A 26,846-nucleotide genomic window follows, 5' to 3' on the forward strand; every position below is an offset into this window, starting at 1 on the left:
AATGTAATAGAGAAATCGCGAATCTGGATGGTTGAACCGGCTATGTCAGATCGTGCGTTTCTAGCCGTTGATTTAGGAAGCGAATGTGATGCGTGGGACCATCGTGCCCGCGCTCTCTCGTTTGATTGAGGGTGATTTACAAGTTAACAATATTAGAATATGAAATGTACAGGTGTTGGTCTTTTATAAAAGAGAAACTAAAAGATGTTCCGTATTGAACGTGGTCTACTCGAAGATAAGAAAAAATTTCCCATTAAGGAAAGGAAGGAGAATTATAACACTTTGTTTGAGGGAGGTGTTCGGTATAAATAATGTCCCATCCGATAAAATAAGAGATGGATATAAGTTTGTATACACATTAGATATCTCCATTGGTAAAAATTTTATAGAGTGGTATTAAAAACAAATCCGTGAAAGCTTAACTCAAAACAGACAATATCTTATCTCTGAAGGACAGAGGACGGTTACATCGAACGATTGTAATTTTTTTATTTTAGAAAACACTTATAATTAAATGAGCTAATCCGTTTAACCCACCAATTCATGATGGGTTGGGCGAGATTCAAATTTTTTCAACTCGCTAACAAGTGAGCCGAGTTGAGTTGCTCACTAAGTGACCAACCATGATGAACTGGACTACGCCTGAGTTATCCATTTTGACAACTTTAAGTCTGAAAAACATACAGAGTTTAAAGTTCATCAAAGTGATAATTAAATTGGAAGTAATAAATTACTTTTAATAAAATTGTCTATTTTTTTCTATAAATACTTTTTTAACTTTAAATCAAATATAAATCTACCGATGTGAAGTTATAAACATTCGATGTTAATTAATTTTATAAATTTGAGTTTTACTAAAAAACTAATTATACTTATTAACAGTTAAGTTTAAAAATATTGAACTTATTTTCAGTAGAGTTAGTTAACTATGGTTTCAGTTTTCCTGTTCCGTTTCTCCATCATTCTTATTTCCTTTCTCAATCACAATTTTCTCCGGACCTTTTGTTACATCCGTCGTCAAAGGCTTTGCCGCACTCTGCTGTCGCGGAACTGTTAAAGGCTCTAGCACCATCGTCGAAGGTTCTGAGAACACTTCTCACCGGAAAGAGAAGCAAATCTGCAACCAGGTTACGGATGTTTTCCCTTCCTTTTCAAAAGAGATAAATAAAATTGAGTGAGTTTACAAGGTCGCCGTGGACTTTTGGTGTGAACCCTAGTCGCATTGTCCATATTAATTTCATAATGCATTAATGGTTCGATGTGATTTTCAGCATTTTTTTACCTGAGGTATATTTGTGTCTTGTTTAGCTTTTGACAGATGAAATCCATGGTCTCTCGGTATTTTTTTCTTGCGTTGATTCTTACCATCTGATTATTGATATTGACTTCAAAAGTCCTTTCGTGTTGAAATGATTTGTGAAATGACAATTGCTTGAAAATGCTCAGTTTTTGCAGCGTCTTGGTTTTGATTACATTGATCTCTATTATCAGCACAGAGTGGACCAATCTACACCTATAGAGGATACAGTTAATGATTTCTTCCTTTCAGAAATCTATCTATGATTTTCCTGATATACAACACATTATGTAATTAAATAGTTTGTTATATTTTAGGTGGTTGAACTCAAGAAACTGGTGGAAGAGGGTAAAGTGAAATATATTGGATTATCTGAAGCGAGTCCAGATACTATAAGGAGAGCGCACGCAGTTCATCCCATCACAGCTGTGCAACTGGAGTGGTCTCTGTGGACTCGTGACGTTGAGGAAGAGATAATCCCACTCTGCAGGTTACTTCCATTTTCTTTTTAACTTCATGCCACTGGAACTCTTGTATGTGTGGATCTGGGATCTGAGTGAAAAAAATAGAAAAAAGAAAAGAAAGAGGAAGAGAGGGCAGAGTGAAATCTTTTATTTATTATCATCATTATTAGTACTTTAATTTTGTTATAATTATTATTTTATCTATCGTAATTCTTTTTTGTACATCCTTAAATACAAATACAGACTTTCTTTCGTTCCACGCCTACATTAAATTCCTGAAAACAATAACAGTGTGAGGATGATAAAGAAAATTGCTGAGTTATGGAGAATGTGCTGGCTGAATTTTTGTGTTAATCTAATGTTTCTATTGGTACAGGGAACTTATTATTGGCATTGTTACATATAGTCCTCTGGGTCGTGGCTTTTTTGGGGGAAAAGGAATTCTGGAAAATGTGTCTGCAGTTAGCAACCTGGTATATGTTATTTTAGCATTTCTAGTTTCATGTGTGTTTCTGCTGTATACCGTGGGGATGGAAATGTTAAGATCTGATGAATAATCAACTCTCATTATTGGCTTTAAATTTTGCTGGTTTTCTTCATTGTAAATACATGTTATTGAATTTAATTTATGTTTCTCATGCATAAAAAGAGGATAAAGTTATATTTCTTTTTTAAAAAATAAAGAGATTATATTGTTTTCTGATGGTTATTATTTAACTTATCAGAAAACACATCCACGTTTCCAAGCAGATAACCTGAAAAAGAATAAGAATACATGAACAAGGTGAGATTATACGACAAGTTTATATATTTTTTAATTTATATTTTAAGTGTTCAAAAATTATGGAATATTTTATTTTATTTTTGTAGAGATAACTTTTCAAGATGAAGTGAGATCTTCAAGTGCTGCTATTGATTTGGATGATTGAAGCTTTGTCACAATTTGTTAGTTATCTAAAGTACATATGCGTAAGAGTATAACCTTAATGCTTTGTTTTTCATATTGTATTGTCTTAGAAACAGTTAATAAATGCTCAATACTGTTTTTTAAAATTACTACCTTTAATGTTAATTTCAATGCTGTGCTACAGGATGATTCATACGTTGAGAGCTACATAAACACCGTCGGAGTTGATTTTGTGAGTAAAATATAACACTTTTTTAACTTGAACTCATTTCAGACTGTTGAATTGATCATTACATTTTACATTGATTAAATACATTTTATTTGTTTAACAACTACACTTGTATCTGCACGTACCTTTTTTTTAAACATTTTTTAGGTTCTGATCTCAATGAGTTACTTTACTCATGGCATTTGTAAATTTACCATGCATAGATTGTATTCTTACTCTTACTGACTACTGAAATCATATCCTCAATCTCCTTTAATTTTAAAAAAGTAAATACGTGAAGCATGTATACTGTGTTTGTTGAGTGCTCCAGTTTGTTATTGAAGTGGTGACTCTTTTGATATAATTCTTGCTCATTTATTATTGTTCTCATAGGTGGAATTGTCGTCCCCTCAAACCGAGCTTAGGTTGCTTGAAGTTTTTTATCACAGGATATACAAGGTGTAGTGTTACCTCTATTTTAACTGATTTTTGCATTTATTTTTTATTATTTTATATTTTTCTAATAAAAATTAATAAATAATTGGAATTCAATATAATACTAAAGTTACTTTTACTTGTGTTCTTGTAATTAGTTTTGCCCTGCCTCACTGCTTGTTCAGGTTTTCCTCCCAATGAGAAGATTGAAAACATTAATGATCAATACTGTACTTTGAGTGCAGAAGAGTTAGATGAATTTGAAATTGCTTAGTTGTTGTTTAGTTGATTATAGCAGTATTAGGTTTGTTTAGATTTTATATGTTCATATTGATAGTCAGTATATTAGTTTTAAATTTCAGCTTTGCATAGTGAATTTTTGCATAGTCATGTAATTCTGCATAGTTACTTTGTTATTAGATATAAACTGACTATTTTATCTCACTATACCCCACTACTCACTCTCTCCAGCTCCTCTCCGACGGCGCTTCTCGCCACCCCGACCTCGCCACCATCATGGCTCTTCCGACTGCCGAGTCCTCCCCCCGCCTCACTGTGGAGGCCATCGGCGCGTCCCTCTCAGGCCTCCATCTAGACGACGCGCGCTTCACATCGCTATGCTTCTGCGCCTCCGTGTCCGCCCGCGCGTGGATGCTCCGGAACGCGGGTTCGAGTTTCAAGGTCCGACCTGGCTTGCTGTTGGCGGTGCTGCTGGGGTTCACGAAGGATCCTTACCCTTACGTTACAGACGCGGCGCTTGAAGGGCTCGTCCGATTCATCGAGCGCGGTGGAGAGTTGAAAGACGTTGGCTTGGTCGATGCGTGTTACCGACGTGCCGTTCAATTGCTTCGGGACTTCGATCCCTGCGTTAGGTACTCTGCGGTTCGCGTGGTAAGGTTCTCTTCTGCTATCATTTTCATCCCCATAGACTCTTCCTCCTTTTCTCTCCCTCTTCCAATAATTTCTTTATTTCATCACAGATTATTTTTACTCCTTTGCCCTTGTAATGGGAAAAACTAATATTTTAACTTAGACATTCTACAAACTAAATTACATAATATAAATTTATGATAACGTTTGGATGGATGAATTATATATAATAAAATTTCAATAGATAAATATTCTCCTATATAATTTTTTTAGTTTATTTAATAAATTATTTAAATTATTTTTATGGTTATTTTTAATTATTTGAATTTTAGAGAAAGAGTAAATTATGAATAAGAGGGTGAAGGAGATCAATTGTGAGACGTAATTTTGGTTGGTTGATCAAGAGTTTGTGTGAATGCACTCCTAAGTGAGTGAAAAAAAGAGAGAATGATGAAAGTATTTAATTTGATTTTACTGGATGATATTCTGCAAAAACGAGATGGAGGTTAAGAATGTAATTTGTGGTCTTAAAAGTGCTTGCATTTGAGAATATAAATTAACTGTTGTAATAATTAATTGAATGTTTTGAATTTAAAGTAAGATAATTTTAAAGATTTTTATTTTTCATTAGTTCTTACCCAAAATGATCATTATATAATTTGATTAAATTATATAAGCTAATTAAATTTTAGAAAAAGACTGGGTGATCCTGTTTTCTCTCCGAGAATCACAAAGACGAAGAAAGCCAAATTCGGTCCTGGCCAGCCATGTTACCACGACTATTTGTTTATGCTGATAAATCCTGCAACTACAGTGTAGATATTTTTTTTAGGATAGTTAACTTGAAAGGAGATTTTAAGTTTGAACACGAATTCCTTAAAGGTGACTTTCAAATTAATTTTTTGGAGAAATTTTTAAAATGACCTTATATTATTAAAGTATATTTCAATTATACAAGTTGTCAATATATAGTGATGCCCATGATTTTTAACTATAATAATTATTGAAATTGTGGACAAATTGCTGGTATTTAAAAACTGCAATACGATAACTGCAATACGATGACTGCAGTGAACCGCATTTAAAACCATGGTGACATCATAGTATTTCAGTCGGTTAATACCATGAAATTGGTCTTCTAGTAATTTGAAGACCAATGGATATATAAACGAAGGGCCAATATGATGTAGAAGTGCTCGTTTTTAGAATGAGAGTATGTACTGCATTTAAGATTAATTTGATATAATCTACATCACCAACAGACAATGCCCAATGTGATGTAGGGAATACTTTTAGATGACATTTAAACGAAGTGTCAAGTCCTTTTTTATTATTGCTAGTTATTGTGTTGCGGAAATATTAGAAATGAGAAAATCTGATATTTTAGTATTAGTGTCAATCAGATAGTGTTCTTGTTGAGTTCAGTCAATTGTCGAATGATTAATATTCTTTTTTGAGCTAGTTGATGGTGGTAAGTCTTTGAATGATTATATATTCCAGGTGGCTTCATGGGGTATGATGTTGGCAGCTTCTAGCTCAGAGATGAAAGCCTATTGGTCCAATGACGTATTTGCCAAGGTGTAGTATTGGGCTTCATATGTTTCAAGTTTTTTGGTCTTACGTATCTGTTTTAGTTTTCTAGAATTTCGGACAGTTGTTGCCTGATCCCTCAGTATGACGTAACTCCTTCACTGTATGTTCATATAGCTATGCTCCATGGCAAGAGATATGAATATGAAGGTTAGAGTTGAAGCATTTAATGGCCTCAGAAAGATGGAAATGGTATCGGAGGATCTTCTTTTACAAAGTTTAGCAAAGAGAGTTTCAGGACATGGAAAGCAAAAGGAAACCGGGGGTCAGAGCACATCTGAACAATGTGTCATGTTGGCAAGTAGTGTTGCTGGTGCACTAGTTCATGGACTTGAGGATGAGTTCTTTGAGGTATCTAAAATTGACAGCAATAATCTGGTATAGTTATAGTGTTTTTTCCTTGTGTGATTGTTTGATAGTATTTTCTTCATTTGTGCCTGATATGAAGGTGAGGAAGTCTGTATGTGAGTCCTTACGCACACTGACAAGCCTATCTGCTGAGTTTGCACGTGAAGCGTTAGACTCATTAATGGATGTGTTGAATGATGATTCTGCGGTGGTTCGCTTACAAGCTTTAGAAACCATGCACCATATGGCAATTAATGGCCGTTTAAAGCTTCATGAAAAACATTTGCACATGGTGTGTTTCTGATCCTCCATCAATCATTTTGCTCTGTTTCTAGTATGTATTTTAGTGCCTACGGTTTTTCCTTTCTTTGAAACTGCAAGATGCATCTCATGTTGGACAAATTATGGAACCTTCTTCATATTGATGTATGGAGATTTATTGGTTATTTGTATTCTTTTCTTTTTCTTAATCGGAAATTTTACTGTGCTACGAGGTAGGACAAAATTTGGGGGGAAAAATCTAATGTTTTATTTGGAAGTTTTATGGTTAAGGAGTTTTGCTAGTGGTGTGATTATTTTCCTGGTAAATAAGTAGGGTTATAGTTGTTATGGTTTTAAATTAATTGGGTGTATTCTTCATTCTCTATTTTTATTTTTAATAACAAAAGTTCCATTTTGTTTTCATTTTCTCACTATTTCAAAAGTTTGTGAAGAAATCAGTGACAATAACCTTTTATGGTTGTTTTTTCACCATGTCCTATACATACTACAAACTTGTGAAAATAGAAAACCAAGTAAAATTAATGCGACATTTTTATCATTAAAAGTGAAAACAAAAGGTGAAAATAGAAATTCTTTTCTCAAACCAAATGGCCCTGAGCTTTTCAGTAGATTTGTAGAATGAACTAGGTCCCTAGGGTTGACCAAATTACATTTGGATAGTGATGAATGACTATCAGGGTGCATGGAAAAGGTTATTTTTGTTGGGACCAATGCTTAGTTAGATTGCCTGTTTGTGGTTTGCCAAACTGAAAAGAATGATTGTTTGTGTGTGTGTCGGTGATCAAGTCAAATACCGGGGACTGTTATGGTTTTTTCCTCTTCTAAAAGGAAGAAACATTTTTACTAAAAACTATCTTAGATAGTCCTTAAGTTTCAGCTGATAAATTTTTTTTCATAAACAAGACCTGACCAACAGCATGAATCAGTGGTGGGGATTTTATTGATACTTGTTATGGACATTGAGTGTTTTCTTAGTTGAATTCTTGATTGATCTTAATCTTTTTCAATAAACCTAATTTGCCAAAATCGTGAATTTTTCTCTAACTGACTCACCTAATGCCATTACTTATATATATGATGCACTTATTGATATTAGTAATATATTTTTCATTTTATTTTTCAGTTTCTTGGAGCCCTGGTAGATGATAGTTGGGATGTAAGATATACTTATAGGAAAATACTTAAAGTAATGAAGCTAAACAATCTGGCATTGTTCAAATCATCTGTTGACAGACTCCTGCGAAATTTAGACAGTTATCCACAGGTTTGCTTTATACTCTGTTCCATTTGTCTTTTATATTTTCAATGGCTACGTAAAATCTCTTGTTAATTTTTTTTTTCAATATTCGAGGTTATTTTATCTGCAAAAATACCTATGTATACTACATGTATTTTTATTTCACCATTCAGGCAATAGCGTACTATATCCTTGAGTTCCTTGATTCCATATGAATATATCTTTTAACCATTTTCTATCCATTTTATTTTCTGTTTTTAGTTTTTAAATATGCAATAATTTGTGTTTTGCTTCATCATCTCTTCTTTCACAGTGCACCATTGGCAATTTTATATGTCCTCAATTAAAGACGTGTCCCTTGAGAAGAATATCCTTAATTACGTGTATTCTTAACCCTTTTACATAATATTTTGATCTTTGCTGCATCGTTGTCTTAATATTCCATCTTGTTTTAACTTTTTGTTATGGCTTCAAAATTATTAGTAATAGCCATAAAAATGTGTAGCAGAACAGGATAATCTAAACAGAGTTATAGATATTATTATTTAAATGAAAACTAGATTAACCACAGCATGGGTGGATTACATACCAAAGTAGTCCCCCGGCATTCAAAACCAGCCATTAATAAAAGAATATTTAATGGCCCTTCAAAGAAAGTTATTCTCTTTCTTTCTTTTTTCATTCCCTCACTTTTCATTATATCATCCAGACAAAGAGGTGTAAAGTGATCCTGTATTAAGTGAAACAACTTACTGTTTTGGGCAGTCTAGCAACCTCTTTTGTACCCCCCGCTTACTTGCTTGCTCATTTGCTACAAAGTCATCCCTCTCACTAAGGGATAATCCTGTTCTTTCAGAAGATGGAGCCAAGATTCTCAATGCAACTACTTTTTAACCAACCTATATTCCATTTAACTTTTAACTTTGGTGCTTCCAGGATGAAGTTGATGTATTTTCTACTTTTTCTCATCTGGGCCGAAATCACAAGAAATTTGTAAGCCTGATTGTGAAGGACACGTTTGAAGAGGTGCGCTTGTTTGGATTATTGCATATAATCATATACAAGAACTTCTTGATCCTTTCACATATTTTGCATGTCAATGAGACAGATGTACAATGTACCAAAATTTCTTTGAAGTAGTGGCACTGATTACTTTTTGTTTTCATTTTTACAGGTAGAAACGGCTTTGGAAGGAAATGTAGAATTTGATAGTGCAAGGATAGCTGCACTGTTAATTCTTTCTATATCTGCTCCACTCTTGAATGTTGATGTAGGCAGAATACCACCAGTTATGTTTTCTTATGCAGTTACGTTCCTAGGTAGAATTTATAATGCTTTTAGTGATATCATGGATAGGGATTCCCTTTTGGCCTGCCTATGTGAGAAAAGCAGATCTACAAAGTATTCTGCAACAAATATTAACCTCACGGTAGGGGAGGAACAGTTGCCTTTATTTGAAGGTGATAATGCTCCAAATTTTTCTAGCAATGAGGTCATTGGCGCACATATCACAAGGGAGCCGAAAGAGTTAGCAGATAACCAGATACAACAACAACAATCTCTTAATGATGAAGTTATAAATTACATCCTTGCAAAGCCCCCTGCTATGTGGCTGAGGATACAATCAGGTAATACAAATGAAGTGCTAAGGTCCTTAAGGTGTGGAATTGTTGTGTAACTTTAGTAACGTACCTTGGTATTTGTTGTTGTTTCTTCCAATATTTGTATCGTGTGAGTTGCATAGTAACCATTTAAAGGTTTAATAGCATTTTTTCTCCCAATTGTTGTCAGAATTATTCAACATGGTCCTTCAATTTTTATTTTTCATCTCAATGTAGTCTTCATTTTAAAAAAAAATGTTAATGGGATTTCTTCTTTTAAATTGGTACTCACATCATTTAGAGAGTGACGAGGTGGCTGTGTATATTGGTACTTACATCATTTAAGTCCAGCCATCTTGATACCACATTGGATAAACCCAGCCACCTTAGTGTCACGTCATCATTTACACTGCCACATCGTCATCGACTAAATAATGTTAACACCTTTAACGGAAAGAACTACATCTTTTTTTAGAAAAAATAGGACTAAATTGAAATGAAGAAAAAAATTGAGGGACTGTATTAAATAATTCTGAGAAAACTTGGGGCTAAAAAGACTATTAAACTTTAAAATAATTCAATTTCCACATATTGATTTATATTTTGTGTGATTAATTTATGCTATATACAGAATATGGGGATTCTAGTTAGTTGGCTTTTTTGCTTGAAATTTAAGATGCCGTGCAAGCTTTTATAATATAATAATAATATAACTTTTTCTTATATTTTTATTGTTAAAATACAGTATGCATGTGCCCAATATTCTCCTTGTTCTTTTTAATCATTTATTTCTGTGCTGATGCCAATGATGCAGGTGTTTGAAGGAGTTAGCTGCCATGAAACATGATTCTTTGGGATCTGGTGATGCTGATGCTTTGGCATTTACTATACTATACCTCCGGGTGATAGAGCTACTTGCTAAAGTATGGGAGCCCTTGCTGCCATCAAAAAAGTTGTGTTCTCAGCGAATAGGAAAAATGGAATTCAAATTGGGAAAGCTTGATAGGAGGGTTAAAGAATTGATGAGTAGGTTTATAGGCTTGTCTGCAGAAGAGGAATTAAACGTCTTGGAGCTAATGTTATTAACGTGTGCTCTCAGGATATGTAAAAGTGAAATCATCTGTCATAATCATACATTGAAGAGGCTGAAAACTCTATATTTATGTGTTGAATCTGTCCTAAAAGAAAGTTCAGCGTTGCCATCCAATTTCGTAGTTGAACTTGGGAAAGTATTAAGTACCATCTCAACGGATGGAACTTCTTGCAGTCCACTTCAGTTTGATGCATGTCTCAAGTTTTTCTCTCTGAAGCAGTTTATGCTTCATGAAACAATCAAACATGTAAACGCAGAACTAAGCATTCCCAACAATGACATGGAACACCCTCTTCCCTTCGTTTCAGGGCTACCCGTTGGTGTACCATGTGAAATCACTCTCCATAATATTTCAAGTGAGAGTAAGTTGTGGCTAAGGATGACTTTGGATGATGGTTTCGTACAACATGTCTTTCTTGATTTGGACTGCTTTGAAGGCTCTGAAGTGGTAAGAAAATTTGCATTTGTTGCGCCCTTCTACAGAACACCAGAAGCTTATTGTCTTACATTGAAGGTTTGCATTGGTGCAGAATGTTTGTTTGAAAATGTTGGTCCAGTCCAAAGGTTTGGGGGACCAAAACGTGAACTAGTACTTCTTTGTAAAGAAAAACAAGTTTATCTTTCCAAGGTTAATAAAGATTAATTTATTATTATCTTTCTGCTTTAAGCTATAGGCTAGTGGAAACTGCTGCACTATAAATACTGATCTTAGTTCCTTTCACCTGTCATTTAATGGTTTTTTTTAACTAAGAAATAAATCACATTTAAAGGTTTTTTTAACCAACATATGCATATGATGTTATATATTCACCTTTTCTTTTATTAGAAAACAAAAAATAATAATTTTATTATGATTATTAACAGATAGATAAAAGTAAATAATTTTTTATAATTTATTACAAGTAGTTAATTAATTTTGTTTAAAATAAATATAATCTTAAAAGATAAAATAATAAAATAATTTATATTAATTAAAGTAAAATTAATAATGAAATGTGTAAAAAAATAAACTTATAAGATAATTACAAAAATGATTTTTTTTATAAATAGATATGAATATTTTTATTTGAAATTAAAATGCAAAAGTTTTCTTATAAGACACTCCGTCAAATTTAACATTTTTCTTTTTTCATTGTTTTACTCTCTTGCTTTTATCGTTAAACTTATAAATGGTGTAAATATGATTATTTGAGGGGTGTAACTTAATTAAATTTAAACAATTTTTTAATTCATGCATAGACATGTTACATATCTTTTTGTATTTATCCGTCACTATATATTAATTTACCTGTCAGTATGATTAATTTAGCACTAAATATAATAAAGCAATTAAATAATTTAATTAACTAAAAATATTTTTTTTAAAATAATTCGCTTATATATTGATGCCCAATTCAATTACTTAACAAAAACAAGGTAAATAAATATCTTATTTCACTTTTGAACTCAATCATTTACTTTTTAGCATTGTACTTTTATTGAAAAATAGTTGTATTGTACTAACATGACTGTAATTTTTTTCTATACATTGAATATATTAAATATTTTTTTAACTACTAGTTATAATATGCTAATATATATATATATATATATAAAACAAAAACACATGATCCGGTAAATATATTTTTCTTTATGATTTTTAAATTTATAAATACTCTCAAAATATTTATAAATACTAATTAAATTTTATTTGAATTTATTAAAAATCTAAACATGAACTTAAGTCTTATTAAATAAAAATAAAAAACAAAATTCTCAACTTTTTATTTTCAGATATTGGCATGAAGATAATATGAAGTCTCTTTATTTCTTTAAGGAGTGTTTTATCCTACACTTCCAACATTTCATCCTACATTTTCAAAAATTCCATTTTTAACCTTCTCACATCTTCACCTCCAACTTTTCTAAAATTTTTATTTTTTAATAAATATATTTTTATTTTCTTCTCTCTTTTATTAAAGACACTTTAATAAATATTTTTTTATTTTTTTCTCTTTCTTATTAAAATCCATCTCCATCATCTTAATAATAATCTAATTTAATTTAAAATTTAAATATTATTTAATATAATTTTATATTTTAATAATTATTAAAATATGATTTATATCATAATAATAGTTATATTAAATATATAAAAATCAAATAACTAAAATAAAAGTAATAATGATAAAAATAAAAAATAAAATAATAATAACAATAATATAAATTTTTATTTAATATATTCAAATATATTAAATTATATAAAACTATTACAATAAATTAAACAGTTATTAAATTTTAAATAAAAACAAATTTTTTAAAAACTTATTTATTGGATATCGTAAAATATGTTAATAGTTTTTTATTTAAAATTTAATAAATATTTAATTTAATTAAAAATAATATTATTATTTATTATATTTTTCTGATTTAATAATTATTAAAATATTATTTATATTTTATAATAATTTTATTAAAAAAGTAAAATAAAATAACTAAAATAAAAGTAATAATAATGAAAATAAAAATAGTATTCAAAATCACATAAAAGATATTTAAATATATTATATTATATTAAAATATTAATTTAATTAAATAATTATTAAAATTTAAATAAAAATAAATTTAAAATTTATTAATCGGATATAGAAATCCGATAATATATGAATCGGATATGATATCCGATAAAGAATTTTTTAAAATTTGGTTTTTTATTTAATTTTAATAATTATTTAAATGTGATTTTAAATATTATTTTTATTATTATTATTAATTTTATTATTATCATTTTTAGTAATTTTAATAAAACTATTATGAAAATATATATTATATGTTAATAATTATTAAAATATAAATTATAATAAATAATATTATAATTTTCAATTAAATTAAATATTTTTAAAATTTTAAATAAAAAACTATTAACATATTTCACGATATCCAATAAATAAATTTTTAAAAATTTTGTTTTTATTTAAAATTTAATAACTGTTTAATTTATTGTAATATTTTAATATAATTTAATATATTTGATTATATTAAATCAAATTTTATATTATTATTATTATTATTTTATTTTTATTTTTATCATTATTATTTTTATTTTAGTTATTTGATTTTTATATATTTAATATAATTATTATTATGATATAAATCATATTTTAATAATTATTAAAATATAAAATTATTTTAAATAATATTTAAATTTTAAATTAAATTAGATTATTATTAAGATGGTGCAGATAGACTTTAATAAAAAAAGAGAAAAAAATAAAAAATATTTATTAAAGAATTTTTAATAAGAGAGAAGAAAATAAAAATATGTTTATTAAAAAATAAAACTTTTAGAAAAGTTAGAGATCCAGACGTGGAAAAGTTAAAAGTAGAATTTTTAAAAGTGAAATTGGAGGTATAGGATGAATCACTCTTCTTTTAAGTATTCAAAATTTTTTGGAGGCCCTATGATATGAGTGAGGATGGTCCTTGGGGACGAGTGTCCTTTAAGACACTAATTGGCAGACCAATAATAGAGATCCTTGTCAGAGGCGTCCTTTCACGCGTTTTGCGTTTTGTTATAGGGAAATATCTTCACGCGTTTTTGCGTTTCAATAATCGAAAGTTTTTTTTTAGCGTACACGGTGAAATAAAAAAAAGACACTAAAGAACATGTTCATAAACTAAAGATGAAAACGAAACCTCTTTAATAAAGATTTTCCACTAGTAATCAATTCTTTTAAAAAAAATTTCCAACTTCCTATATATATAATAACATAAAACCACACAAGAGTTACAAGGACCAGCAGAACAAGCATTCTTACTATTTGACCCGGGTTTTTCCACCCTATAGCCTCCAAAAATAGTTATTCTATCTACTGCTACAAGAACAAGAAGAACAACTTCTCTTACACAAGACCAGGTATTAGAAAATTCATCCTGCTTTTCTACGAGGTCCACCCACACCTTCCTCTCTTTCCACGAAAGTCCATTCAAAGTTGGTGTCTAATTTCCGAGAAAGAGGCTATTACTTGTTGTTATAAAATGGTTTTAAAACCAGGGAATTAGGGACATGACAAACATCCCATCACTTTATATGACCCGGGTCTGACGGAGTCCATTCTGGCAAAGGCATCCACAAAGGATAATAGCTCATAGCAAAGCTAAGTGTTTTTTTTTTCTGCTGTTGTTGTTGTTGAAGGATAATGGAGGGTTATTTGAATGAGAATTTTGAAGTAAAGCCCAAAAGGTCTACTGAAGAGGCTCTTCAGAGATGGAGGAAACTGTGCGGGTTTGTCAAGAACCCCAAAAGACGTTTTCGTTTCACAGCCAATCTCCCCATGAGAGACAAAGCTGCTGCTATGCGTCGTACCAATCAGGTGTCTATTTTTATTCACCATATTCTGATGTTCAGATGATATTTTAGGTATCTATGCTCAGAAGAAAAAAAATATTTTTTCTATTAATTACTCTATTTACGCTCTTTTCATGATTAAACACTGAGATAATTAAATTAAAAAGAAAAAAAAAAACTAGCCGTGCTGTGTTTGACCGCTTTCTTAATTTTGTTTCACAATTTTTTTCATAAACATTTTTCTTAATGTATGACAGACTAAATAACTATAATTCTTTTAAGATACTAAATAGATAAATAAAATATATATGAATTATGTAGCATCATTGTACTTGTATACTTCTGTCATTAATTTTTGGGATATTTTGTTAGACTCTTTGGATATTTTTTTCATTCATAGACTCTTTTGGGATACTAATTGAAATTGGTTTTCTTTCTTCCTCTGAATGCAATAGACTCTAGTCAATTTTGGCACTCAATCAGATACTCCTTGATCGTAAAAAGTGACTGATAGAAGAGTTACAGGTGTTAGAGCAGCGATTTTGAAATTTAGCCAAATCGCCAATGCATGATGATGTTCACATTATCTTCGTTTCTCCCTCGTTCCTCCAACTTCATTCTGTTAAAGCTAATTTCATGATTGTTGTTAATAATAAGTACATACTTGGCACTAAAGAGTTTGTACGTTTTATTGAGTTTATATCTAATTGGCTGTTGTTGAGCAACTTCAAGATACAAAATGCATTGCTACAAGTAATAAACTTCTCAAGATAATTATGAAAACATTAGGAGCTAGCTGGATATTATGACCAACATTTGACTGTAGTCACACTTGCTCTATACAAGTATAATAATAATGTAATGTTCTTATTTTCCTTTTATGGCGTACTGTTGATTCCTCATTTTTGTTGTTGTAGTGTAAATTCTTTTATTCATTTTTTTTTAAAATTTTCTCTTGGTTTGATAATTTCATAATCAGTATCACGCTTTTATCTCCTCAACACGTAGAATGTGACATCTCCATGTTTTACTTCTCCACGACTTATGCTCTTCTTGCTGCAGGAGAAGCTGAGGATTGCAGTTTTGGTTTCCAAAGCAGCTATTCAATTTATCCAAAGTAAGTTTCTTCAGAATCATTCTTATAGCTTTTCTATTTAAGAGTCAATATGTTAACTTGTGATCACATCCGCAGGCGTGCAACTAAGCGATTACAAAGTTCCAGAGGAAGTTAAAGCTGCAGGTTATCAAATCTGTGGCGATGAATTGGGGTGTATAGTTGAAGGCCATGATGTAAAGAAGTTCAGACTTCATGGTGGGGTTAATGGCATTGCAGAGAAGCTTTCTACATCAACCACTGAGGGGCTTAACAGTGACAGCGAGTCATTGAATAGGAGACAGCAGATATATGGAATCAACAAATTTACTGAAAGTGAAGCTACAAGTTTCTGGGTTTTTGTTTGGGAAGCCTTTCAAGACATGACTCTGATGATACTTGGAGTGTGTGCTATTGTGTCACTATTAGTTGGCATTGCAACTGAAGGATGGCCGAAGGGAGCTCATGATGGTCTTGGAATTGTTGCAAGTATCTTACTTGTTGTTTTTGTGACAGCAACAAGTGATTATCGCCAATCATTGCAATTCAAGGATTTAGACAAGGAGAAGAAGAAAATATCCATTCAGGTCACAAGAAATGGATACAGGCAGAAAATGTCTATATATGAATTACTTCCGGGCGACATTGTGCATCTTGCCATTGGTGATCAAGTCCCTGCTGATGGACTCTTTGTTTCAGGATTTTCTGTGTTGATTGATGAGTCAAGCTTAACAGGCGAGAGTGAGCCAGTTATGGTGAATTCTGAATATCCATTTCTTCTTTCTGGAACCAAGGTCCAAGATGGATCATGCAAGATGTTGATTACCAGTGTTGGCATGAGGACCCAATGGGGTAAGTTGATGGCTACTCTCAGTGAAGGTGGAGATGATGAAACCCCGCTACAGGTGAAGCTGAACGGTGTTGCTACCATTATCGGGAAGATAGGTCTATTCTTTGCCGTGGTTACTTTTGCAGTTCTGGTGCAAGGACTTGTAAGCAAAAAACTCCAAGAAGGAAGCTTGTCGAGCTGGAATGGGGATGATGCGTTGGAGCTGTTAGAGTTCTTTGCAGTTGCAGTCACTATAGTTGTCGTTGCCGTTCCAGAGGGGTTGCCATTAGCTGTGACATTGAGCCTTGCATTTGCTATGAAGAAAATGATGAATGACAAAGCCCTTGTGAGACATTTGGCAGCCTGTGAGACCATGGGATCAGCCACAACTATATGTAGTGACAAGACTGGGACACTAACAACGAACCACATGACTGTTGTGAAAACATGCTTTTGCATGAATAGCAAGGAAGTGAGCAATAATAAGACCTCTGGTTTGTGTTCTGAACTCCCAGAATCTGCTGTGAAACTGCTGCTGCAGTCAATATTCAATAATACAGGAGGAGAGGTTGTGGTTAACCAAAACGGAAAACGTGAGATTTTAGGAACTCCAACTGAGGCTGCAATATTGGAGTATGGTTTGTCTTTAGGTGGAGATTTTCAAGGAGAGAGACAAGCATGTAATCTTGTTAAAGTTGAGCCATTCAATTCCACGAAGAAAAAAATGAGTGTGGTGGTTGAGCTCCCTGATGGAGGCTTAAGAGCCCACTGCAAAGGTGCTTCCGAGATAATTCTGGCTGCTTGTGACAAAGTTCTCAACTCAAATGGCGAGGTTGTACCCCTTGATGAAGAATCAACGGGCCATCTTCAGGCCACAATAAACCAGTTTGCAAGTGAGGCACTTAGAACACTATGCCTTGCTTATGTGGAATTGGAAGACGGGTTCTCTCCTGAAGACCCTATTCCTGCTTCTGGATATACTTGCATAGGAGTTGTTGGTATAAAAGATCCTGTTCGTCCTGGTGTTAAGGAATCTGTGGCAGTGTGTCGCTCAGCTGGAATAACAGTACGAATGGTTACTGGGGACAACATTAACACTGCAAAGGCTATAGCCAGGGAGTGTGGAATTTTAACTGATGACGGCATAGCAATTGAAGGACCAGAGTTTAGAGAGAAGAGTGAGAAGGAGTTGCTTGAACTGATTCCCAAAATTCAGGTGCCACATACATTCTATATGCATTATATTTTTATTCCTACATACTGTTGATACTTTAACTAACATAGTGTGTAATTTCTTTTAGGTTATGGCTCGATCTTCACCTTTGGACAAACATACATTGGTGAAACACTTGCGCACCACGTTTGGGGAAGTGGTAGCCGTAACAGGTGATGGAACTAACGATGCCCCAGCCCTTCATGAAGCTGACATTGGACTTGCAATGGGCATTGCAGGAACTGAGGTGAGTGCAATGATATGCAATGTTTCCCTTTGAGAACCACTCATTCTACCCAGCAAAAGAAAAGGAATTTATTGTAATGTTACTCCTAGCTTTTTAGTGGAAGAAGCTAATATCATAATATGTGTATGGTACAGGTCGCAAAAGAAAGCGCAGATGTCATAATTCTGGATGATAACTTCTCCACGATAGTAACAGTGGCCAAATGGGGACGTTCAGTTTACATAAATATTCAGAAGTTCGTACAGTTTCAGCTGACCGTTAATGTGGTTGCATTAATAGTAAACTTCACGTCAGCTTGCTTGACAGGTTAGAAAGTGTAGCTTATTTTGATGTACTTCTCCCAAGCCTGCATGACAGGTTGCAAAAATGTTTTGTTCTTGTTATTTATCTTATGATCTTACGAGCATTTTCTCTCTCCAGGAACCGCGCCCCTCACAGCTGTTCAACTTTTGTGGGTGAACATGATAATGGACACACTGGGAGCACTTGCGCTTGCTACTGAACCTCCAAATGATGATTTAATGAAACGCACACCTGTTGGAAGGAAGGGGAATTTCATCAGCAACGTCATGTGGAGGAACATCTTGGGACAATCCTTGTATCAGTTTATGGTGATATGGTTTCTTCAGTCAAGAGGAAAATCAATCTTTTTACTTGACGGCCCCAATTCGGACCTTGTCTTAAACACGCTTATTTTCAACTCATTTGTCTTCTGTCAGGTAACTTTTCTGAAAAGTTGACAATTTGCTTAGGATTATTTATAATCCAAAATGTTATTCAAAATGTATGTTTGATTTTTGTACAGAAGTGTCTTACCAGATGTGGGCTGATTTGGTTTTGCAGGTTTTCAATGAGATAAATTCACGTGAAATGGAGAAAATAAACGTTTTCAAAGGCATATTGGATAATTATGTTTTCGTGGGTGTGATCAGCGCTACAGTTTTCTTCCAAATCGTAATAGTTGAGTACTTGGGAACCTTCGCAAACACAACACCTCTCACCCTGACACAGTGGTTCTTTTGCTTATTCGTTGGATTTTTGGGCATGCCAATTGCTGCTCGCTTAAAGAAGATCCCTGTTTGAAGCACGTGAATGGATAATCTCTTCCTCAAAAAGCAATCATTGATTATCATCATTAGTTGCTTCAAGGTCCCGTTATTCCTATTCATTCTCTAACTTTGGCTTGGAAGAAAATATGGAGCAGCGATGATCACTGGAGTCTCGGAGCAAATGACCAACCATTAACCATTTTCTTTGATACATATTTTCTTAGAAAGCACAATTATTTATGGCTTGTTGATGTAAATAACTAAATTTTTACTAGGATTCCTCTGTTTATTTCAATTGTTATTTACAAATCCCATTTGTTTTTTCTATAATTGTGGTCCTGAATCGTCCCTTCCATTATTTAAATACGCTATTTCCTCGAGCATAGTCATAATCTTGTCGTGTTCACTGAGTTATAGCAAGCCGTAATACCAAACTAGAACCTCGATCCTCGTTGCTCCTTAGTTAAATGATAAATTTCTGTGCAATTCAGATAAAATAGATAACAATGTTTTGGGAAACTAGATGGGGGTTGGGATGTATGTAATAATAGAACAAGCTAAAACAATCTATAGAGGAGTTGGATACATTTCTGTACACTTCAGGAAAAAACAAAACAACAATGTACTGGTGAACTATCGTTTTAATGTTGCCAAGTATAAAAGTATGTACATACAAGCTTTTATAAATCATACTTATATCCCTACAGAGGAAAGAAACACACAAATCAAATTTTTTAGTCATCAATCAAGGTGACTCTTCCAGTTTCATACAGATGATAAATCCACTGAGGTTCAATCAACTCCTTTGCTCGAATTAGTTTTCCCAGCTCATCTTCATCATTTTCTTCTGCAATTTCCCTGTCTATCTTGGGAAAAAGTTCTTGCAGAGATGACAGCATAATGTCACCCCAATCCCGGTCATCATGTTTAAACAGCTTAAGACAAACAAACCGCAAGAGTCCTAATAACAGCCCAAAGTTCTTCTGTTCTAGCCCAACAAGTGAAGAAACCATGAAAATGTTGCCAACTACATCCATGATATTGCGATTTTTTTTCAGTAATATAATCAACATTGCAAGAAGCTTACTGAAAGCTGAAAATTTTTCTGGTTGAGAACATTCATCATCTTCTTCAGCTTCAGTTACTTCAAAAAGTTCGGTCTTGGCTATAATCAAGGGCCATTTTGGAAAATGCAACTTCATCTGTTCAGATACAGATGAATGTTCCTCATCAGAGTCAGTATTTTTTTGAAAACTTGTAGATCCCAACCCTAGAAGCACATCAGGCAGCCAAGTCTTTACTGATGCAACAAGACGCCATGCATACCCAGAACCCATACACGATTCAATTGAAATGATTAAATCAAGCATGTTATTTGCAAGAACAAAAACTTCTGGTAAAGTACGTGAGGATCCACTAGACCCCGCAAGTATCACATTAAGTATTTTCGCTGCATACGTGAAAGAGCTTTTCAGGCAAATAGCAATATTTCTTTTATCCTCTTCCTTAAATTGAATTTGGTTACGATGTAGTTGGTCCAATGACGATATGATATATTGAACACATTTAGATGTGCAATTTAAGAATAATCCATGCTTGTGAGGAGCAAAACACATAGCAGTGACATCAGCCATGAACTTGAGAACGGCAGTGAGCATCTTTACCATACAAAATACTTGTTGGGCATCATTTGTGGATCCTATGCATGTGTTCAGATAATTAGTCACGGATAAAAGAAATATACAAAGAAATAACATGGATCGTGTCTGCATACACAAATATAACTTGTCAAAAGTTTTGATCAGTGTGTTAGCAACAATGGGCAAAGACAAACACCACCATACAAACACATTCTCTTCTCTTCTGCAGAAAATTGGAGTTTGTCGAGTCCCAAGCTATATAGAAATCAAACACACTCTTTTGTTCTTAATAAGAAAAAAGCAGATGTCTTCTCAACAGACTCATATTTAAATGCAAACTGAGCCTTTACAAATTAAATAACACACATGTTTTTGTAGATATTTGGATGATATTTAATTCCTAACAGTTCAGAATAATAAATTGACATATTTTGCTCATTCTGTAGAACCAATAATATAAACGGTTTAAAGTGCGACATTCTCGTTATGATAGGAATGACTAATGGTACTTATTAAATATGAAGATCAAAAGACGAGAAACCTGAAAAGACTGATTAGAACTAAAAAAAAGTATAAGAAATCTGTGAATGATAATCCCCAGACCCAATAAACCAATATCTTGTTCAATATAAACCATATAAATTTATTTCAATCCAAGGATTGACTTAAGGGTTGCAATCAATTGAACTTCAGGTATTGTGCTTGAGCTGCATTTTTTTTCCTTCTATCCAGTGTGCTTGAGTTACTTACATTGGGTTAAAAGCACCTAATCCATTAGGTGACCAAAAAAACAGTGCCTTATATGTATTTACTCACCTCGGTTGCTTGGGCCACTTGCATCCGTAGGAGATAGCCTACGCCTTTTTGTGGAATTTTGATCCGTTCTATTAGTAGGCTGCGACTTACATGAATCTGCATCGTGGTTTTTCATGATGTCACCTTCTCCAAATAGTTTTTCCAAACAGTTGAGCACATGATCTATTGTCAGCTCCAAGATATTCTGCTTAAATGATTTTTTTTTAGAAAACAGAGGGAATCAAATCAGGCAAACCATGATTGAAACATCAATCTGGTCAATGGATGATGTTATCAGATATTAATTCATCAACAAAAAGAATGGGAGTGTTATGAAAGCTGGCTCAGACCAAACTGTTGCGGCCTAGACGCAGTGATATATAAATGGTTTTAGCTGGTTGTTGTACAAAAAATGTAATGGAATCGATTACTCAGTAAAACCAATTTGAATACAAAATATGAATCTTTAATATTTTTTTTAATATAAGAACTTTTTTGGTTATATACATGTTTGGGAACTTTTTAGTATAGTTAACCAATGATTAGTTTGACCAATAAATTGGTAACCAAATGCTCTGATCAAGTTAATAACTGGTATAAGTCCAAGAACATGGTAGAAGGTCTTAAAAATAAAATTAATTAGTTCATGAAGTATAAACATTATACCATAATAATCTGCTGGAAACCTGAAAATTTCAAGAGATAAACAAATTCAACAGTTTGCCAGACAATTGCTTTTTTTTTGTTGTAGAAAATAATGAAAACGAAAAGTCACCAAAAAAACTGGCAAAAGAAGATATAGGTAAATCAAATTCCATGGCAAACTTATGTTAGTCAATAAGTCAACATGAAATTGCAGTTCCCATAAAGCTCAAACTTTATTGGTGCACACTTCAATTCACCAAGCTAATGCATTTCTAAACTTCCTAGAAAGATTACATTGGTGCTGGCCGCAGGTATCATGCATGTGATCAAAGTTTATAATATATATTTTAAAATTCAAAGAAACAAGAGAAATGAGACGCAAGACAATTATAATTTAATAAATTAAGAAAATCATTGGCATTAATGTGCAAGGCAATGAAAATGTACAAAATCATTCTACGGACACATCAAAATCTGAGAAAATCAGAAATCCAAAAAAAAAGTCAGGTAGATAAATTATAACGAGGCGAATATTTAAAAATAAAGTGCAAAGATTCTACTTGCCTCCGACAAAAATTTAGAAGAATCAATCTTAGTTTTCTTCCTCTTTGAATCACCGTTTTGTATACTTCTGCCAACGTTATCAACAGTCATTTGCAGAGCAAGGGCTATATATGCCAAAACAGGAGATACGTCCATTTTTTTACAGTGCCCACAATGCACAATACTGACTTCAGAAATCACCTTAAGAGAAACAAACAACATCTCTAAACTCTGAGATTTCATAATAGCCTTTCTGAAATCTTCATGCAGAAGCAAATCTCTAACTTGCCATGCCACTCCAATAGCTACTGAATAATCGTCCTTAAAAGACTGCTTTCTGTTAATTATCTTCAATTTAATTGAAAATTGTCCAGCGAATTTAGATTTCTTTCTTTTGGCAAATGAAACACTTTGATTCGGCATGTCTGCACCAAATTTAATATGACAACGATAGGCAGCCTTATGCAAGAAGGCCGTTAAGGCTTCAATCAAGTCATCAAAACCACCCAGTGAAAATAATAACTTATGTACAGACCTGATTTCAGTTTGTCGACCAACATCCTCAGTTAAACCACTGCAGTTTGTGACAACACCCATGCATTCTTCAAGAAGTCCAACAACATCATCTGGACACACAGTAGAGACAATGTTGAATAAAGAAGAACGGACTTCACCTTTAGACACCAGAGATAGTAAACCTCTTAGTTTCTCTCCATCAAGTAACTCTTTGAAAGCATTTATATAGTATGGTTCACTAGCTAAGTCATCACAAACATAGCAAATAGCAGCAAGGAAACCCTCAATCTGATTAGCATCTAGCTGATGTGGTGACAAAATCAAACTCAGGAATACTTTAACCAGTTCCATAAGATGAGATTTAGATACTCCTTCCAAGATGGCAAACTTGCAAAATCTTGCGCCAGCCGTTGGAGCCCTTTTTACAAGTGTAATGCAGCGATTACATGCTTCCTCAACGGGTACTTTTGAGGGAAAGTACGAAGGCATAAGTAATTTTGTTATCTTCTGAGCTACAGGAGGTTGATCGATAGCAAGAGCAGACAATAGCACATCTAGCTCCATCACCTATATAACAAATAGGTAACGTATACTACTAAGAATTATATTAGACATAGAACCTTACTAAACAATTATAATTTAACTCATGTACCTTGTTGAACTGAAAATTTCTAACATCCTTAAGATGGACTAAGAGATCTACTGCAGCAATTCGTACTGCCAGGGCCTTGTCCAGCATTAGGTGCTGCAGTCTTGGCAAGAGCACCTTAAGGATTTCGTGAGAATGGGGACTTCCAAGCAAATAAATGATTCCGTTTAACGTGGAAACCCTAACATCAGTGCATTCATCACGAGACATATCAACAAATATTTTTGTCAATACCTTTGTTATGATTGGTGAAGGAATAACTTCCCAAAACAGATGGAGGACGCGACAAGAACCTTCAACAGCAATTGTTCTCACTTCTGGACAATCATCCATAAGTAGCCTTTCTAACAGGAAAAACTGCTTATCAAGTAATGTATCCTTCTCCTCTTTGGTGGAATCGGGATCTTCAAGGGGAAACATGTCCAGAAGAAGATGCAAAGCATTTTGACGAACATTTGAGTTTGCAACCTAGTAAAGAGAAGGCTATGTAAAACTCTGAATGCAGAGACAAAAACGAGAGATTAATGTAGATGATGTATATATCAGCAATATCACTTTTACTAGTTTAAATTTATTGCAACTCAAACAAAACGGTTTTCGAGAAACTCAACTTAACAGGTTCCCTTTAATTTATATGAGCAGCTATAAAATTATAATTTAGTATAACAGTCATAGAATTAGTTTGGTTCAAATGAGGGGAACAAAGGAAAAGAATGTTAGCGGAAGGAAGGAGAGGAAGAACCCCTTGTTTGGTTAAAAAAGAGGGAGTTGGGAAAATAAAATAATCTACTAGTATACCTTTTCAACAAACAAATTAAATCATTAAACTTATAAATTATTCAAGAAAACTCATATAACACCATTACAAAAAATACCTTCTGAACTTTTTAAGGATCCATCAGTTTCACCTTAACACTTCCCCGCTAGTGATCTTAGCAACCTAATAATCAACATAGTCTACCCGCCAAAAACAAAATCAAAATCAACATACAACAAAAGTAAACCAGAAGAGGGAGGGGTGCGGGGGCGGCGGGGAGGACTTTATTAACTCTATCTTCATTTACCTGCAGAGACCTAAAGACGACAGGCTCGGCGAGACGAAAAAGCATTTTCTCAACCCCATCGGTGGTCCTCTGGTTAATAAAAGCTCCCAAGACTCTCCTAATATACGAAGCAAAAGGTCCGGAAGAAGCATGTATGGCAGCATCAATCAAATCCTGCAAGAACCCATTCTCTATCTCACTTTTCGAATCCCCTTGGGCAGCTCTCCACGCCCGAAACAGAATGTCACCGTAAGCCTCCAGCATCGACTTTCTCCCGAAGGGAATTTGGGACCGAATCATCGCCAACAGTTCCTTCCCAACCTGATGGCTCAGCCCAAAGACAAATGCAAGAAATCTCCTCCCATCCTCCGCTTTCAAATACAAGGGCGAAATCATACACCGAATCAGCAACAGCTTCAAGTCATCGATGCTCTCGTCGTCGAAATCGAACAGAGTGAACGCCTCGCGGAGCAGGCAGACCTTGTGCACGTCCACCTTCTTGTTGAGCGTGAGCGACCGAGACAACAGGAAAGGGAGACTCTGCGAAATCAGCGACTCCCTTCCCACCAAATTCTCTTTCCACCATTCCTCGCACAAACCCTCAATCGCCGACGACAGAGACAACTCCGACTCAAAAACAATCAAATTATCGTGCAGCGCCTGAATGCCGGGAAGCAGAGCAGAGAGCAAGAACGGTTTTCTTGGATGCGAAACGCACAGCAGAGCAATGTGGGCGAGAATTTCGAGGCGCGCGATAAGTCCATGTTTCTCGTCGACTGGTTCAGGTTCGGAGCAGCGGGAGGAGCTTCGGCGACGCTTGGAGGGAGGACAGTGAGGGGAGCCAGGGTTTTGTTCGGAGTTGGACCGTGGAAGGTTCTGGAAGGATTGGACGGAGGCGGAGATGGAATCGGAGAGGGTGGAAGGGAGAGAGGTACACAGAGGAGAGGAGGGTTTAATGGAATGGATTAGGGTTTTGAATGAGGATTTTGAAGATTTGAGGTTTTGTTTGGTGGCTAAGGAAATGAACTCTTCCGCTGAGGATTGCAGAGAAGAACGAAGCCTCTTCTCCATCACGCTTTCTCCACTGTAACATCACTCACCTCCGACCTTCTTTTTTCAAATTCATAAAGAGGAGGGAAAAGATTCATTTTCAAATTCTCGTCTTCATTGGGCCTTTTTAAAATTCAAAGCACAAGGCTCTCCACCTTCAAATTTTGAGTGTTACTCCTTGCACCACCACACAATACTTCCTATACCTTCTCATTCTCCTTTTGCCCTTATCTAATATTTAATTTATTGTGGTTAAAATTTTTAATTTTCATCAGCATAATTTATATCTTGTTTATATCTTCAAACGCATGTGAGTATCAGTTGTATTCTTAATCAGATATCAACATCCTCTCACGGATCTCTAAGTCCGTTTAAGCATAAACGGATCTCGGTAATTAAACGAATATTGTTACAGTTTAATTTTTCACCACCTAGCTTTAAACTCTTCCGCATTCTTTTAAACTCTCCAGCATTCTCAGCTTTAAACTCTTCCGCATTCTATTGAACTCTTCAGTATTCTCTTAAGTTCATCCATGGTCTTATTATATTATGCAGATCATCAAATGTCACATTTTCTTTCAATAGGTCAAAAACAACTGATTGAACCGGAGAATCAAAGGACACGTTTTCCGAGAAGACTATGTTATCTTGATCTGGGATGGGAGAAACTTCTTCAGGAACAACAAGTACTAACCACCTAATTGGTCAATTAGAATATGAGTGTTAATAACTTTAGTGGATATTTCAACACAAATTTGAGCTGAATCCAGACACAAACTTAATCTACTACCGATAAATATGAAATAAATAGTGGTGCGTGATGCATATGGGAAAAGACAAGGAAAAGGTGAAGAAAGAACAGTAGAATAGGAAGA

At 33.8% G+C, this 26,846-nt stretch overlaps 3 protein-coding genes across 3 annotated transcripts; 2 read left to right on the plus strand and 1 right to left on the minus strand.

Annotated features, from left to right (window-relative positions):
* Window positions 1-932: 932 nt before the first annotated feature.
* LOC148191957 (protein SIEL-like) lies at window positions 933-10,193 on the plus strand (the record flags this gene model as incomplete). Its single annotated transcript, XM_088099979.1, has 14 exons — window positions 933-1,127; window positions 1,447-1,527; window positions 1,615-1,787; window positions 2,138-2,234; window positions 2,853-2,900; window positions 3,270-3,335; window positions 3,783-4,202; window positions 5,682-5,759; window positions 5,889-6,122; window positions 6,220-6,411; window positions 7,525-7,665; window positions 8,575-8,664; window positions 8,813-9,266; window positions 10,054-10,193. Coding segments are annotated over 14 exons (2,277 nt in total), but the record flags the coding sequence as incomplete, so codon positions are not given.
* A 3,895-nt stretch (window positions 10,194-14,088) lies between these two features.
* LOC148191958 (calcium-transporting ATPase 2, plasma membrane-type-like) lies at window positions 14,089-19,420 on the plus strand. The gene is made up of 7 exons (XM_088100768.1): window positions 14,089-14,684; window positions 15,722-15,776; window positions 15,852-17,797; window positions 17,883-18,041; window positions 18,176-18,347; window positions 18,462-18,760; window positions 18,885-19,420. The coding sequence occupies exons 1-7, from the start codon at window positions 14,511-14,513 to the stop codon at window positions 19,122-19,124; spliced, it is 3,045 nt and encodes a 1,014-aa protein (XP_087956894.1). The 5' UTR covers window positions 14,089-14,510; the 3' UTR covers window positions 19,125-19,420.
* Window positions 19,421-19,648: 228 nt separating this feature from the next.
* LOC124829925 (uncharacterized) lies at window positions 19,649-26,748 on the minus strand. The gene is made up of 5 exons (XM_047303514.2): window positions 24,943-26,748; window positions 23,882-24,346; window positions 22,735-23,796; window positions 21,547-21,730; window positions 19,649-20,789 (listed from the first exon to the last, which is right to left on the minus strand). Exons 1-5 carry the CDS (start codon window positions 25,990-25,992, stop codon window positions 19,825-19,827), a joined length of 3,726 nt encoding a protein of 1,241 aa, XP_047159470.2. The 5' UTR covers window positions 25,993-26,748; the 3' UTR covers window positions 19,649-19,824.
* Between the last annotated feature and the right edge of the window lie 98 nt (window positions 26,749-26,846).

The sequence above is a fragment of the Vigna umbellata genome, chromosome 10 (assembly GCF_029865625.1).
Source record: "Vigna umbellata cultivar VRB3 chromosome 10, Vumbellata_1.0, whole genome shotgun sequence".
Lineage (NCBI taxonomy): Eukaryota > Viridiplantae > Streptophyta > Magnoliopsida > Fabales > Fabaceae > Vigna > Vigna umbellata.

Bases quoted from the DNA above. Each gene is read 5' to 3' on its own strand.
- LOC148191958 (XM_088100768.1), top strand. From the start codon at position 14,511: ATGGAGGGTTATTTGAATGAGAATTTTGAAGTAAAGCCCAAAAGGTCT. The intron at 18,042-18,175 runs GTGAGTGCAATG...TGTATGGTACAG, and splicing joins TGGGCATTGCAGGAACTGAG to GTCGCAAAAGAAAGCGCAGA. The intron at 18,761-18,884 runs GTAACTTTTCTG...TTGGTTTTGCAG, and splicing joins ACTCATTTGTCTTCTGTCAG to GTTTTCAATGAGATAAATTC.
- LOC124829925 (XM_047303514.2), bottom strand. From the start codon at position 25,992: ATGGAGAAGAGGCTTCGTTCTTCTCTGCAATCCTCAGCGGAAGAGTTC. The intron at 21,731-22,734 runs GCAAGTAGAATC...TCATTTAAGCAG, and splicing joins CTTCTAAATTTTTGTCGGAG to AATATCTTGGAGCTGACAAT. The intron at 20,790-21,546 runs GTGAGTAAATAC...ACACATGCATAG, and splicing joins AAGTGGCCCAAGCAACCGAG to GATCCACAAATGATGCCCAA.